Here is a 16,626-nt window from a genome sequence, read left to right on the forward strand (position 1 = left end):
ATTAGTGACAAAATGCTGTCTTCATTTGAGGGCTTGTTAAGGGGTTTAGACATTTGTTTCCTTGTTTGAGGGAATTTTGAAAGTTGTCATGAATTGCTGTTATTGAGTATTTAAGCATAGGATGCTTAATATATCCTTAAATAGCATCCTATGCCTAAATAACTTAGCTGCATTTCAAAGTTTCAGAACAGTTTTTCCCCAATATAAAACTATTCAACTAAGCTAAATCATTTTGTTATAGGAATAGAAAATGCTAATCTCACCAATTTTCTGTTAACAGGCTTTGTTGTGAGTATATATGGATGCAGATTTTTTTTTAATGTCATAGTAAAAGGAAATTTTGGTAGTAGTGTTCCCAACTAAAGTGTAAACTCCTTCAAGATGCAGTAGGTTCTTTGAATTTGCAAAAGGGTAAGGACCAAACCCTTTGAATTTAACTCAACAAAACATGTTATGCCCCAGTACCCCCTGCATGGGAGGTACTGAGGATACAATGGAAAGATCTTCTGTCTTCAGGGAGCTTGGATTCTATTTCAGGGACATAGCACACGTAAGTATGTAAATATAAAGTAACTTAAACAGGGCTGATGAGGAAAGTCCTTGGGTGGAAGGGTGGCAATCCAGACATGTCTCTAGTGATTCTACAAGGCAGCTAAGGAGAAAGCACTCAGGATGGGAGAGAGTATGTTTTTTTGCAGACCACAGGCAGGCTAAGTTGACTAGAATATAGAGTATTGTAAAGAGAGAAAGTCTTATGAAATAAACCTAGAAAAGAAATTAATTGTAGGAAGATTTTAAATGCCAAGCTGAGGATTTTATATTTTATGCTAAGAGATAGAATGAAACCACTGGAGTTTTTTGAGTCAGGGGCTGACATGGTTTATAGAATGATTGTTACTGAGCTGGAAGGGAGGGATTTTAGAGTTACTCTGGTCCAATAACCACCCTCATTTTACAAATGAGAAAATTGAGGCTCAGAGAGAGAAGTGCTTATAGCCCAGACTTCTAGGGCAGGGCCTGGAATTCCCAAATAGAAGGCTCTTTCCACTGCACCATACACTTGAGATCTGTGCTTTAGGAATATCTATTTGGTGGCTGGGTGGAGAATGGATTAGAAAGAGGAGCACCTGGACGCAAGAGAACAAGGTTAATGTCATATTAGTTTATAGATACCTTAGTCAACAGGTGATGAAGGATGGTGGCTATGTGAGTGGAGAAGGGCATGAATGCCAAAGACATTGTGGAGACAGAATCCATACATCTTGGCACCTGATTGAACATAAAGGTTAAGTGATAGCTTATGAGAATTGGAAATGTTAATAGCCAGTGTCTTATTGAATTCCATTTGGACTGAGTGTACTGCCCTTCACATGAAAGTGAAAACCTAACCTTCAATATAATATTGACATTTCCCAGCATTCATGGTGCTCTGTGAATACCCTTGCTTTAGTCCAAAGAAGAAGTTGGCCCAAGTTAGAGGTGAAGTTTTTAGCTCAAAAAATTATCTGCCTAGGGCACTGATCAGACCTGTGACCTTGGCCTCATTACAGTCATACTCTAATCAACTCAGCTAACTATCTAGGCACACATGCCTTTTTAAAGATTATCCCTGACCTTAAAATAATCCTGATTAGAATTATTCCCAGCACCATCATTTTTGAAGATAAAACCATCACATTTTACTCTTGAACCTTTTTTGGTAAGCATTGTGACAATGAAAAAGCATAGACCTAATCTTTTTTTAGGAGGTGCTGCACAAAGCAGAGTGAGCTCATAACATGCATGCATAGTTCTGCATTTCAAAAAAACTGGCAGTAGATTCTTCCTCCACCATCCCCATTCCATGATTTAAGTTATCTGAAAGATAAAAAAAGACCTGTCTCAACTCAGTGTCATGTTCTCTTTTGCCATTTAAAAGTACTCTGCAATTATGGGGAAGTTGATGTTCTGCAGAAATTTTTGAGGCTCCATCAATGGGTTGTGTGTGATATTATAGTCACATGTGCATATTTTTTTTCTTAAATTTTATTTAATTAGATGATTTAGAATATTTTTCCATGGTTACAAGACTCATATTCTTCCCCTTCCCTCCCCCACCCCCTTCCCATGGATACTCTTATTAATATTCTGCCATGCAAGTAATGTTGGGTTTGGTCTCTAGGCTTTGGATAGAAATAAATAGCTTCTGAATGGAATTTCTCCTTCCTATGGAATATCATATTGGGTACATGTTTAATAAGTTTGTAAAGTTCAAATAGATGATTGTAAAGTAAGAGGTATATTTCATAACTTGAATATTTAGTCTTATGCAGTAAGATGGATTAATGGTTAGTATTATGCCATGGGTAAAAAAGCATTATTATGCCATGGTAGAAGCTTTGAGCTAGAAGATACCTTCAGTCCCCACTCTTATGCAGCTTACAAGCTGGTAGAAAGTTGTGGCACAGAATCTACTCTGTTGTGAAGAAATAAAAACAATGCACAAGAATTACTTAATTATACTTTGTTTGAAAAGGGGAGGAAAGTTCATTGACTAGGAAAATCAAGAAATGATTCCTGAGAAGGGCATCTGAGCTGGGTTTTAAAAAACCGTTTCAACAGGCCAGGTCTGGGAATGAGAGAGAGAGGACTACTAGGTATAAGAGACTGTGTGAGCAAAGATAGAATCAAAGAGATTTCAGGCAACTGGTGAAATAAGATTGGAAATATAAGCTGGGAGTGCATTATGAGGCATCTGGAATATTAGTCAGAAGCCGTGAGAAAGTCAGTATTGTGTTAGATGTGGGAGAGCAGGCTTTACTGACTGTGTGACCACAGACAAATAATGTGACCCGACTAGGTCACTCCCTATTCAGTGAACTCCAGTGGTCCTTCTTGTGGCCCCAGAGCTTATGTCCTTTGGGCTAGTCCTTCTTGCCTCTCCTGTCTTCTCACACCTTTCTACCTTTTCTTGCACAAGAAGCTCCATCTCCTGACTTGAGGAATTTTCGCTGGCTGCCCCAGTGCATGAGATTCTGTCATCTACACTTCCTGTCTTCCCTTCTTTCTGCAGGAAGCCTTTTTCTGTTATTCTGTACCACTAATATTAGTGCTTTCTTTTGCGTTCCTTCCAATTTATTCTGCCTGCAACTTGTTTAGGCCTTGCTATTTGTTTGTTGTCTCCCTCATTAGAATAGGAACTTCTTGAGGGCTGGAACTCACAGCTTTTGCTTTTCTTTGTATCCCCAGAGCTTAGCATCTGCTTGACTCTTAATAATTTTATTAGTTGATTGTTGATTAGACATAACCTTCCAGAGTCTTTTTTATCTACAAATGGTTCATAATAGTACTTCTACTACCTACTGTACATGTTTTGAAGAAAATGTTTTGCAAGCCTTTAAAGCTCTATAGAAATGTGATTTATTAATAATGAGTAAGTAATAGGGAACAGAAGCCTGTTACAAATAAGATATATGCCACCAAATAAATGCATAAGGGGAGTGAATCTCACAATGATATGACAGAGATTGGCAGGTGATACAAAAAGAGTGAGAAAATCACTAGTTTAGAAGGTTTGGGAATAATCAAGATGAATATTAATGATGTTGACCTTACTAGGATGTTGACTGTAGGAACTGGAGAGAATTGGTTAAGGTAGAATTGACAGGACTCAGTTAAACCTAACACTAAAGGCTTTATTTAGAGAGGTAATAAATGACATCTGTTCTATACTTGGTGTTGTCAGAAGTTCATAGTATGCATTTATCTTACTTCTAGGGGTCCCACTGACACTTCAAACTCGTTATCTTACCCTAAAACAATTTTTGTATCATTGTACTTTGCATCATTGTCATATAAGATTCTTTAAAGGGACTATAGATTTTTATTATAAACTTAGTAACTATTAACAAAAAACAAATACTAAAGTCTTATCTAAAGTGCTTAGCATGATATTGAATAGACAATACAGCCAAATAGTGCTGCTTCCCACCCTAGGCCTGTCTGAATTTGTACTGCTTTTGATTTTGTTTTCTTCAGAGAGATTGTGTTAGTTGGTGCACATATAGTTCAGATTTGACTTTAAAGTTACTTTGCCACATTCTGGGTAGATCATTCAACATTATTTTGTGTTTATCATTTTTCTGTTCTGCTTTTTCATTGATAGATCATAATTTATTCGGTCATTCTGTTGTTGGACATCCAAGTTTGCAGTGTTTTTACAAAAATGACACACATATCTTCCAAAATGACTTTGATTTTTCATTGTCATATTGATTTCCAAACATTTGCATCAGTCTTCTGTTCACCAAAAAAAAAAAGATACTATAAATATTGTTCACATTTGTATATATGAGGGCAATGATGCTCCAAGAGGTGAGGTGACATCCCTAGAGTATCCAGGAGGACTTTTCCTCAAGTTCTACTAACATAGGATGGACACCATACAATGCTTCTCTTGAGGCACCCTACTATTCTTTATCCACCATGTCCCTGTATGAGGGGTCAACCTGGAATTCACATTTTTGGAAACTAGTATTCCTTTATTTACAGTCATATAATATCACCAGAAAAAATAGTATCATTTTTTAAGTAAGCTTTTTATTGAGAGAGAGGTTTGGGGTCCTTAAAACAACTATAATTTGTCAAAGGTATTCCAGCTCACTCTCCTATAGTCTTCTAAAGTGTATATATCATACTCTAGATATGTTATGTCATATATATATATATGCTTATCTTTCCTCTTCTCCTTATCAGATATTGTAAGACCCATCTTTAGATCATCTTTCAATTTCACAAACCCTGTAGTTAGCTTCTTCTGGTTGATAAAAATCACGTCCAAAATTTTTTTTGTTCCCTCTTTGCTTCCTTCAGATTTTGGAGGATTACATTAGTAGCTGCTCTCCTTTAAGGAGAGCCTCATCAAAAGTCTAATTAAAGGAAATCCTCCATTACACAGGTTTGTGATTTATTTCCCAAATTTTTCATCTATTTCCTCTTTCTGTCCATGTAATCTATAATAAATTCTTAATGACTGTATTTCTTCTGCTCCTGCCTCTGTTGATCTTTACTCATATGTTCTCTACTCTTGTTTTTACATTCCCTCACAAGCATGTCTTCTTTCGATATACAATGATATTTTTCTCCCCTCATCTTCCCTTCTCTGAGAGTTGTTTTGTATATGGAATAACTATACAAGGCCATATTCAGATGGTGAGTTTTATTCATTTAGTCTCTGTGATACTAATGAGGCCAAATTTGCTACCTAATTTTAGGATCACTAGTTCACCATATGTTATGGGATAGATAGATAGATAGATAGATAGATAGATAGATAGATAGATAGATAGATAGATAGATAGATAGATAGATAGATATCTTTGGTCATGGGTTGCATTGCTGGCTCTTGGAAATGGCCCTTACAAGTCAAGAAGAAGAAGCACTAGAGTTATTGAAGAAGTTAGAAGAGAATTGGGAGCTCATGATATCCTTGGAACCAAGGGAGGGATAGTATCATGGAGGAGGGGAGTAGTGGAAAGCATTACATTCTTTAATTTTCAGGATAAATGAAGCCTTAGAAACAGGTCGTTTTGTAAAGTATAAAGTACTTGAATTGATAGCAACAAAATATTTGGGTCATATGGCTTAAGGAAACTTGCTGTTCTTTGGTAACTTACTGAATCATTTCTCTTGTATCTTTGAACAAACTGAGAAGATAAGGAAATGCTGAAGGCCAGATAATGCATCCTTTTTTTTTTAAGAATTCTTATTAGTGGGAGAAGTATTGACAGTCATTTGAATGTCTTTGAATTGCTGGGTATGGTACAGGGAAATTTGAATAGAGCATCCAGTCAGACTTTTCTAGATGGCTTTAAAAGACTTAGGACTTCACATGCCTGTACTCAAAAAAGAACATTAAAATTCCCATATCTAAAAATCTTACTCTGAGAATATGAAGAAAGACAAGTCTTGCCTTTGTCAACATGGAAATCTAGAAGTCCCCAGTTTATTTAGTTGGGAGGTAGAAACCCCAGGTTTTGACCTTGTCATAGGAGAGTTTTTTTCCCTGAGGGAAGGTCCTACTCCACTGGTCTCAGGCTAACAATAGACAATCCACATCAAGTTGGAGCTAAACCGAATCCGAAGTCTTTGTGACGCTTTGTCAGCCTTTTCCCAGTATATCACACCCTCCTTCAGAAGACTGAACTTTCAACTTGAGAAAGTTCCCACTGCCTGTAGCACACTAAAGAGTCCACAGATGTGGAAAGCACAAGTTATCCAAGTCAAATAGTCAGTAAGCAGCAGGGCCAGAATTAAAACCTACATCCAGTACTCTTGGTTCTACTCTATAAAAGAGACATGTGCAAGTGAATGGATGAGAATGAAACTAGGAGATATATAGATATAGATATATATCAGATAGAGTCCACTTCAGCTGCACCAAAGTAGGTGAATGAGAACTGGGGTGGAGATAGATTATTGTAGAGAATCTCAAATGCTAGAATTAGGAGGTTTTTGTTGGGTTTGGTTTTCCTTAAGAACCTACTATATGTCGGACAATGAAGGTTGCGTTAATAAGAATTTAAAGAGGACTTGTGAGGTTCACCTGTGAGAAAAGGGTAAAAACTTCAACTCTTGGATTTGACAATGAGGATGAGTGATTGGAAGGCCCTCAGGACCCTTTGTCCAATCAATCCCATGTCTATTTTGACTGCTGAGAGATCTTTTTTATATCCTTGATTCCAAGACAGCTTGATGTTTTTGATTTCTTGATAACCTTCCAGGAAGTTGAATTTTCCAAATAAATAATGACAAAATTCCCTGTGATGACTCTTCAGTTTTTATTCCCACCCACTGAACATTAAAAGGAGTTCTCAGTCATTCAACAATTAGTACGACTATGTGCCATGTATAATGTTAGGATACAAGTACAGAGTTCAAGATAATCATGCTCTTCACAAGGCACTATTGTTCTAGTGGGGGAAACTAGTATGAATATATATGGGAATTTATAACAAGTACATGATGTATGTTTATATGTCATCAAATGAGCATTATCCTAGTTTACTGTTGCTTTTGGTTTTATTTAAGTATACCTATAGCTGTTCAATTACTTCTATATCACTCCATGAAAAAACTTCTAGAGTTCATTATTTTTTATTTATTTATTCCATTATCCTCTACTAAAATGCTTCTCTGATAGCTCACTATGAGGTGGCAGTGACTGGATTTTAGTGAAATTTTCCAGAGATTGAAAGCTAAAGAGACTTCTTGTCTGAGCTGGGCAACAAATCTGTCATCTGAAGACTAGTTTAGCTAATTGCAGAGAAACTAATTACTGTAAGGTTGGTAACCAAAAAAAAATTTACTTTTTTTTTTGCCACAGCAACCTATAAATAGTCTGATATAGTTTTGAGGTTACAAATGAGTATACTTATACCAGTGAAATAAGAGACATTTTGAAGTCAGTTAATTAATGACCACAAGTTTAGTAATAGACTTGGGCACATTGTATGAGTCCAGAAAAATATTATTGAGTAAAATAAAAATAAGTTTATAAAGGAAGCATAAATTGTCTTAACCAAAATAATGGAATCTATAGGAATATCCACTAAGTTACTTATTTTATAACATATTAATGGGCAGTAGCAATGTGTATGTTTGCATATACATTCACAGAATAGTTTTAAGGAAAGAAAAACTATAAAATTGTTGAATTGGGTTCCATTTACTTGTCCTTTGGTAAACTATCCAACATTTATGTTCATTAATCCTTTGTGTCCATGTTTCTGTTTCAGATCTGTGAATCTTGGAAGTGTCTGCAAAGCAAATCTTTAAGATCAGAAAATGAGTGAGCTTGACCAGTTACGGCAGGAGGCCGAACAACTGAAAAACCAAATTAGAGTATGTAACTAAGCTTTTCTTCTATTTGTTTGTCATTCAGATGTCAGTGCCATTTTTATCCTTTCGGGGAAAACTGTGTGATTGTTTAAATGTATTAGATTGAAATTTGAGCATAGGAAAAGAAAGGAGGTGTGGGCATTGACTTAAGATAGTTGCCTAAGACATTGCAGAGACTCTCTTCTAGTGAATTGGATCTCTTGAGTAAGCTTGGTTTTTATTTCCTTAATATTTAAGAAATGTATTGTTAAATCATTATCATTCTAAATTCAGCCAGGTTCTCCCACATTTGTATCCACCTATCTAAAGGTTAGACAACACTTTGCAAAATTATCTACAGTATTTTTCATTGTTTGGTTTTATAAACCATGTTTCTCTGAAAACTATGCAGATTCTCAAACCTAGCCAACAGATAAAACTGGAGACACTTTCTTAAAGCATTTCAACATATAGGCATTTCCTATTTAAGGAGGTTTCCAGAGAGATTAAGAATATTAAAGCACTAGAATTAGGAGTCACTTCCAGTCACAGATCAAATAAATTGATTTCAACTTTTTTTTAACTCTTATTTTATCTCAGAATTGATACTAAGAATCATTTCTAGGGCAATGGTAAGAGCTGACTGATGAAGATTAAATTACTTGCCCAGGCTTACACAGCTAGGCTATCATATAAAGTGAGAAATACAATGCACCATATAATCTTTTTAAATAAACTCAAATTTAGCCTGTTCAGTAGTTTTTATTTAATGTCTTTAAGGAAAATTATTCCCTTTTAAAATAGTAGCATTCAAGTCCCATGATCCTCTACCATAAAAGTAGGCTAAGTTAAAAAACAGCAATAGGTCTAAAATGTAACTTGGGCCTCCTTCACTTTTTACTCCTCTTCCTTGGTTTATAGAGATATTTACACTACAAGTAATGCTATTATCTTAATTATGTAGCAAGCAATAGGAAAGTTAAGACTTAACAGAGGGAGGAAACAACATGGTGCATAGATTTCTGAAATGGAAAATGTTTGCTAACCCTCAGTTCTCTTGAGTTTATATGAGCCATACACCTGTCAGCTGATCATCACTTTATACCGATGCATTCATAGTGTAGGTAACATCACCAAAATAAGGCCCTTGGTGAGAAGAAATTAAACATAGTATAATGGAAAGCATGTGAGATATTTGGTATTAAGGGAACTGGAGTCCCACTCTGTTCCTTTCTTCATGACAAGTCACTTAATATTTGTTCTGACTGGAGCAAGTCAGTTAGGTCAGTGTGTTCATCTCCAAAGAGAAAGAGTTTAGACTATAGATGCCTTAACTAAGCTCCCTGTTCTCTTCAATGGTCTTTATTGGTTGGGGTGTTCTTTTGTAGCATTACAGCCCAATATTCAAATTTGGTAAATGAACAAAGGCAGTTTGGGAAAGGTGTACTAGAAGAACAGGGAGGAATCTGATTCATTTGACCACTTTGATTTTGGCAGCAGATAACTATCGTTGTCTAAGGTGAGATTTAAAAATTTCTGTGCTTCTGGAAAACAAGACCTTATTAAAACCTCAGAATGAAACTGCTCAGTAAAGTAAGGAAAACAAAAAGGATAAACCATATGTTTTAACCTGTAGTGATGAGAGGCCTGTACTTATGTAACACTACTGTAATGTATTTAGTTTTCAATCTATTTTTCAAATAGTCAGAATTCATTTATTTCTAGGTATACAGATCCATTCATTGACAAAAATGTGGTTTTAAAAACCCTATCTTTCTAAAAAACTTTACCTAAACTGACAAATTAAACTATATTTCATTTGTGTTTATATAGCACCAGCCACTGTATTTTGGCAGTGTAGAACTTTATCCAGAATTGTAATGATACCACCTTGTACTAATTTAATTAGCTTTGGTAGCAATAGATTGTGGTTTGGCTTTGCCTCTGTCCTTTTCATGTTGTGTTTACAGCAACCAAAATATAAAATGAGATTTTAAAATCAAATTTCATAAAAGATACAGACATTATATAAAAGCTAGCTGATGTCTGTTGTAGAAACTGCAGCTAGAAATTTTACATTTCTTCCCTTTTTTTGAGGTGGAAGGGACAATGGGAGACCCACATACAGTTCTTATGTACATGTGACATCTAAATTGAATAAAAGTCCCAAACCAAGCACACATGAGAGAAATTCTTTTTCTAATGGTCTTCAAATTCCCCAAAAGACAAAAATAGGCATCAGCTTTTAGTGAATAAAGTCAGATAAGTTCTTGAGAGCCATTTAGAATTTTAAATAAAATCTCTATAAAAGAAAGAACCATAGAATCTGCAGGAAAATGGACCATAAAAACCACCATCATTCAACTCATTCATTATCCAGCAGATCCAGCTAGGGCCTGCAGAGGTTATTTGCCCAGATTTACAGTGTTAGCGGAAAAACCAGGACTATCAGGTGTCTCAACTCCCCAGTCTCATCTGGTTCTCTTGCTACCATATCACACTAATCTCCATGTAAAATTAATTTAAAATGTTACATCTTCCATTACTGAGAATAAAGAGAACCTAGCAGATTGTGAAAACTTTCCCACAAAAAAGTACAGTTATGTATTGAGATAGCATGATATAAATTCCTGGAGAAATGGAAAGAGACAATGACTGACCAGCACAACAGATATGCTGTCCTGAATACTTCTGGTTCATTTCTATCATGAGGAGAGTAGGAGCAGAGCTGACCATCCATATTTATAGGAGACCTCAAACCAGGGTCCTTGCCATTTTGGCAAGGAGGGCTGGGATTGATACACAGCTGAGAAGGATAAAGAATTGGCTAGCATGGAGCTTCATGATTTAAATGTTTTCATTCTTATATAATTTAAATTTTAAAGCAGTATAATTAGCAGTGCTTAAAACAAGTTGTAATCTAGTTTTGTGACAAAAATGTCGATGACTAGATCTTTCTTAGCTGGTATAGTCAATTCCCTTGAATATTTCATTTATCTGTATATTATCCAGTTGTGGAAGTACAGTACTATCATGTAAATAGCTTTAAAAGTGAATGTTCTATCTTCCTTGCTTCATTAATTTGAAATTCTTTTAAACAATTATCAAAGCCTGGCTCCAATAAAATTACTGCTTCCTGCATTTTTAGGTTTGTGGTAACTGTTCTGAGAATTGTGTACTGTAGAGCCTTCAAAAAGATAGTAAAATATTGGCTTACATTGCCTGTTTGAAATGAAGCTATTTGAAGCAATCTCGTTTTGTATATATAAAGTTAGTTGTTTTAGTTTTTTAATAATGGAATTGCCCTGTGTAAAATCATCACAGTTTGTCTGCACACTTCACATATTAAATAAACTCTTCTGTTCTCCATTTCTTATTTTATCAAAATACTGGGATTCTTTTCAGAGCTCAGCTCAGCTCTAAAAGGTACAAAATGTCAGCTAGCGCTTATTTGGAGCAATTATCAAACAGAATTATTTAAAGGAACAGCCACAGTGCTGATAAAATTATTACAGAAAACTTGCATCTTTTTAAAAAAAAAATTCTTACTCTGGTGCCTTATTTTATGATGTTAGGTTTGAATTCCAGTAAGCATTCATCAGTCCTGCTATGCCAGACACAATGCTAAACCCTGACTGAAAATAGAAATATGAAAAAGAAAGAGAGCTTTCCCTCAAGGAGCTTCCAGTATAATAGGGTTATGCAATATAATGAGAGGGTGTGGAAGACTGGGGACAAAGGCAGTGGGCCCAGGGCTGATGGAAAAGCCCAACAGGCTGCAGCTAGGTAGGAAATGAAGAACTGCCTGATTTGAGGCTGTGGGAACAGTCTTCCCACCTCCACATCCAAGGGGCCTGTACCCCTGGCTTGGACGGTTCAGGTGATGTGTGAATAACTGGGCTGATACAAATCTTCCAGTATGGAGAAGCTAAAAGCCGAGTAGAGGGTCAAGACTCTACCAGGGAAGCCCAAGATCTGGCCGCACCTCTGAAGCCAGAAAGACTTCCCCGTCACCTGAGAACAAGCCTAATCGTGTTCAAAGGAGGCCCATACCCCCTTTGCCATAGCATCTCTGTGGCAGTAGGTTCAGGGGTAGAGGGGCTGGAGTCGCATAGGGAGCTGACCACTCACATGGACAGCAGTCCCAAACCACTGTGAAACGGGAGAAAACCACCCAGTTACAGCAATATGTTGGCTGGTATGTAGCAGTACAGTAACAGCAATGTTGAATTACATGTATTAGCCTTCTGGTAAAAATAGTTCAGTGGGGGGAAGTCCCAGCTGAGATGCCAGTGAACTTAGTTATAGTTCTGCTGTATGTGTTTCTGTTACTCAGTTTGTTCCCTGTAAAATATGCAAAAGTGTTCATTTTACAAAGATAAAAGCACCCTGTCCTCCTTTTAGTCTATAGTGTCTGCCAAGTTTAATTGTTGGAAATCAGATTTCATTGAAATAGACTGAGGCCCTTTGTGAAGTTGACTTGAGAACCTAGGATTTAAATTAAACTTGGACATTTTCTTTTCTCTCCTTGCCCTCCCATCCCGTTCCCTACCCTTTCCCCCCTTATAGGATGCTAGAAAAGCATGTGCAGATGCAACTTTATCTCAGGTAAGAATTTAAGATTAATTCCCATGTTTTCATAGATTGTGCTACAAGTTAACATTCTTTTATGTGCATGGAGAACTTTTGAAGTGAGCTGCCTTTGTACTTGGGGATTAATGCATCTCTTTCAGATAGCACTTGTTATGTTTTTAGCCTATTATTATCAGGTTTACCCCAAAATATATTTTCCAGGATGTCATCTGATTCTTCTTTTGAATGAGAATCTGTTAATTGAGTGAGAGGTTAATTTTCAAAGGGGATTAGTTTTGTTTTAAGATGATGTTCAGGTCATTTCCAATTTTCTTGAGGTGGTATTTCAGAGAAGCCTGCCTTGCTCCTATTAACTGAAATATGGCACCTACTTTAAAAATCATGGTCAATTCAGAAAAGTACCCCCTATACATCTTTGATGTATACTCCTCCGTAAATAGGCTTCATCTTTATATCACTGTGTTTTATTCTTTAGTTTTTTCTTTTTTTAGTCTGGAATATTACTTTATATGTTTCTTGCTTACTAAGCTAAGCTCTTTTGACAGTTCAAAAAGAAAGCAGGATTTGTTATCTAAGCATTTTTGTTAAATAATCATGTTACATGGAGACAGCTAGCTATCAAATATTATCTATAAAGGCTGATTTATAAATTTTACTAAAATCTGTATACTTTAGACTGGCATTAAATTATTTAATACATTACTGAAAATGTAATAATGCTTTTGTTTTGGCTAACTGTCCAGGGAACAAGTCAGTTTAACAATAGTAGAAATGTTGATCACTTTATTACTTGAAACTTGGAATTTATTATAAAGAATTGGCTTCTAAATTAAAATCTTACTAGCTTAGAATTTATGTTATGCTAATTCACCTCAGAAAAGAAATTTAACATATTAATCATGGAAAAAAGACATTTGGGTAACACATGAGCAGAATATTTATTGTACAAATTTTATAGGTTTACCTCTGGTGTCTAACACAGAGTAAAAATTAAGTTTAAAGCATTTCAAGAAAAAAATTCTGTGTTTTAGAAGTACCATTTATATGTATGTATATGTGTTTATAGTTGACAGAAATTATACATTATTCCCAGTTAGTTTTTAAATATAGGTCCCTTAAAAATTCTGTTAAGAAGCCCAGTTAAAGTTACTATTGTATACTTGAAAGCAGTAAGACTGGTCTTTCTTGACAGAATTCTGTATTGCTTTCCGTGTTTTAGGCTATGTTATTTGACTTTGCTGAAATATTCTTCTTTGTTTCAAAGAAGGGTTTGTTACAAAGAGAGGGGAGTCTATCTAAAATAAAAGGCAATATAAAGCTTTAAAATAATGTTCTCCATTTCAGCCTAATCAAGCTTTCATTCATATAAAAATAATTTATGAAAAGCAATCTCCTGTTATAGAAATAATTAACAGTTGTGGCAGTCTTAGTAGATATTTTCAAAGCTTAAACTTCATAAACATCTATCTAAGGCCCAAAGAACTCATCTAAAATATGATGAGAAAATTCTATTCATGATTCCCTAGCCTGTAACCTATAGATTTTAAATTGTCTTATTAATGTGCAGGAATTCTTTTAAATATAGTTGAACAGTAGGAAGAGATAACAAATCTGCATTATGGAGACTAAATCAACTGTGCACTTTTTTTTGTCCTACTAACTGGTAGTAAACTTAAAAAGAGTGCTGAGATAGTGCTAATAAATAGAGCCAGTATATGTGTTCAAGCTTATTCTGTCTGCTCAATCCTAAAAGGAGCCTTTTGTATGAGTACATGTACAAGTGGGTTGAGTTGTTTGCTTTCTAGAAGCTTACAATCTAATTGAGGGAAAAGACTAACCTCTAAGAGACATTAAACTTTATAGTGATAAGATATAGTGTATTGTTATCTGGTACAAGGTGTAATTCAACTATAATTCAGAGAAAGGAGATGGCCTTGAGAACTCTTTAAAAGACAACAGAGATCTAATTGATGCACCTATTCTGTGCCAAGACTGCTAGGTTCTGGGAATACAGAGATAATCACTACAAGCTCCCTACCCTTAGCCAACACATTACCAAGGACTGCTTCTGGGCTGTACGCACTGATGAAACTGTCACAACATTAACATAGATAAGTGAATGGTTTTGGTTTTAGAAGAGAAAGAGCACTAGCAATTGGACCAGAATTCAAGTAGGCTTTAGGAGGAGGTGGTCTTGTTCTCCATTCTGAGAAACAGGTGAGGAAAGAATATAATCCCAGGTAGGGAAGAGCACATAGGCAGAAGATGGAATATTGGTTCTGGAAATAGCTAGTTGTCCATTTTGGCCAAAATGTAGAAATAATTTGAAATAAAAATGGAACTATATATTGAGGCTAGATTGTAGAGGAAGTCAGCCAAGCGGAGAACTATATTTTATCCTCAGGGTAGTAAGGAGTCACTGGGTTTGGGTTTTTGTTTTGTTCTTGTGTTTCTTTTTTTGGCAGAGGGTTGATACAGTCAGCCTTATTTTATGAGTGAAGTGAAGGATGAATAGAGTATGGAAAGCCTAGAAATGAGGAGACTAGTTTGGAAGCTATTACAGTATTTCTGGTGAGATTATCAGGAAATGGACTAGTGTGTTGGTAAGTAGAAACAAGGCAGGGTTGGGGCAGGGGTGCAAGGCACGCAAGGAATCTTATGAAGGTAGACTTGACAAGACTTGGCAGCCAAAAGTTAAACAGAGAGAGCCTGAAATATTTATTCTGAGATGGGCTGAGTAAGACAGGGAGAGGGGCTCAATATAAAGGGCTTTGGAGGCCAGACAGATAAGTTTAAATTCAGTTTGGTAAAAGAACTGGTAATGGTTTGGGAGCAAGAAGGAAAATTATGAAAGGAGTCTGAAAGTAATTGTGATAGTAAGTAGAATTAGAGAATAGGAAACTTCACGTTAGACACTGCACCAGAATCTAGTAAGGAGGACCTAAAGAGGGTAGGGGAAGCAACTGAAATAACTGTGAGAATTAATTCAAAGTCAGATTTAATAGGACTCAGTGACTCCCAGAACTAAGAGTTGAACCTGTGGAACAGTCTTTCAGTCAATAAGCATTTATTAGGGAATTATTATGTGCCCAGGACAACAGGGGTACTATTAATAGAGTTAAGTTGCAATTAGATAATGGAAGAGGGAAAAAAAAGACACTTCATATACTTTCCAAATCATAATTTATAATAATTTTCTTTCGTAGATCACAGCCAACATTGATCCTGTGGGTCGAATCCAAATGCGTACTAGAAGAACACTGAGGGGGCATTTGGCTAAAATTTATGCAATGCATTGGGGCACTGATTCCAGGTATGTGTGACTGATCTGTGCATATTTTTTAGGTGAAAGAATGAGTTTTTTGTCATTTTCCATTCTTTACACTCTAACTTCCTCCCTGCTCCTATACCTTACCCCCCCACCATATCCAATGAATTTCTCTGTCCCATTGATTCTACCTTCACATCATTCTCATATTTCCCCCTTTATTCCTCATCACCATGGTGCAGGCTCTCATCATTGCCTGTCTAGACCATTAGCATAGCTACTGGTAGACCTCCATGCCTCAAGTCTTTCCTCTCTCCAGCCTTTCTTCCTCTCACCTGTCAAATCTCCCTTCTTAAGAGGGCAGGTCTGATCATTTCACTCCCTCTTAGTTATTCCCTCCAGGACCAAATTATAGTCTTCTCTTTGGCTTTTAAAGCTCCTTATAAACTGGCTACTTCCTTCCACAAACCCTTAAGATCCAGTGATACTTACCTCCTTGTTTGTTATTCTGCTTTCTAGTTTCCCTAACTTCCTTTAAGTCCCAGCTCAAAACCCATCTTCTACAAGAAGCCTTTCCTTAATTCCTTCTCCATGCTAGCTTTCCTTGTACGTATCTTATTTATACATACTTATTGATGTATTCCCCATTGGACTTTTCTTAAAAGTTGGAACTATTTTTTTTGCCTTTTTTTGTGTTTAGCATAGGCCTTAGGCACTTAATATCTTCTTCCTTGTTTCCTCTCTAAACTCTCAGAAGATTGTCTTTCTTCCTTCCCTGTATCCCTTGACCCTTTCCCCCACTGTCCACACTGTTCTCTCCATTGGCTTTCACACCTTTTCCATATTAAATAATGTTCCATGTTCATTTATCTTTTTATATTCCTGTCAAATGGAAATTTCATTAATAC

At 36.0% G+C, this 16,626-nt stretch overlaps 1 protein-coding gene across 3 annotated transcripts in view; it reads left to right on the plus strand.

Moving 5' to 3' along the window:
- The window catches only part of GNB1 (G protein subunit beta 1), a 110,208-nt gene that overhangs the window by 69,544 nt on the left and 24,038 nt on the right, over positions 1–16,626 (plus strand). For all 3 annotated transcript variants that reach the window (XM_001363333.3, XM_007481103.2, XM_016430055.2), the window contains 3 exons: positions 7,776–7,881; positions 12,427–12,465; positions 15,657–15,763. In XM_001363333.3, the coding sequence (XP_001363370.1) occupies positions 7,825–7,881; positions 12,427–12,465; positions 15,657–15,763 (203 nt within the window). In that variant the 5' untranslated portion in view covers positions 7,776–7,824. The remainder of the gene's footprint in view (positions 1–7,775; positions 7,882–12,426; positions 12,466–15,656; positions 15,764–16,626) is intronic.

The sequence above is a fragment of the Monodelphis domestica genome, chromosome 4 (assembly GCF_027887165.1).
Source record: "Monodelphis domestica isolate mMonDom1 chromosome 4, mMonDom1.pri, whole genome shotgun sequence".
Lineage (NCBI taxonomy): Eukaryota > Metazoa > Chordata > Mammalia > Didelphimorphia > Didelphidae > Monodelphis > Monodelphis domestica.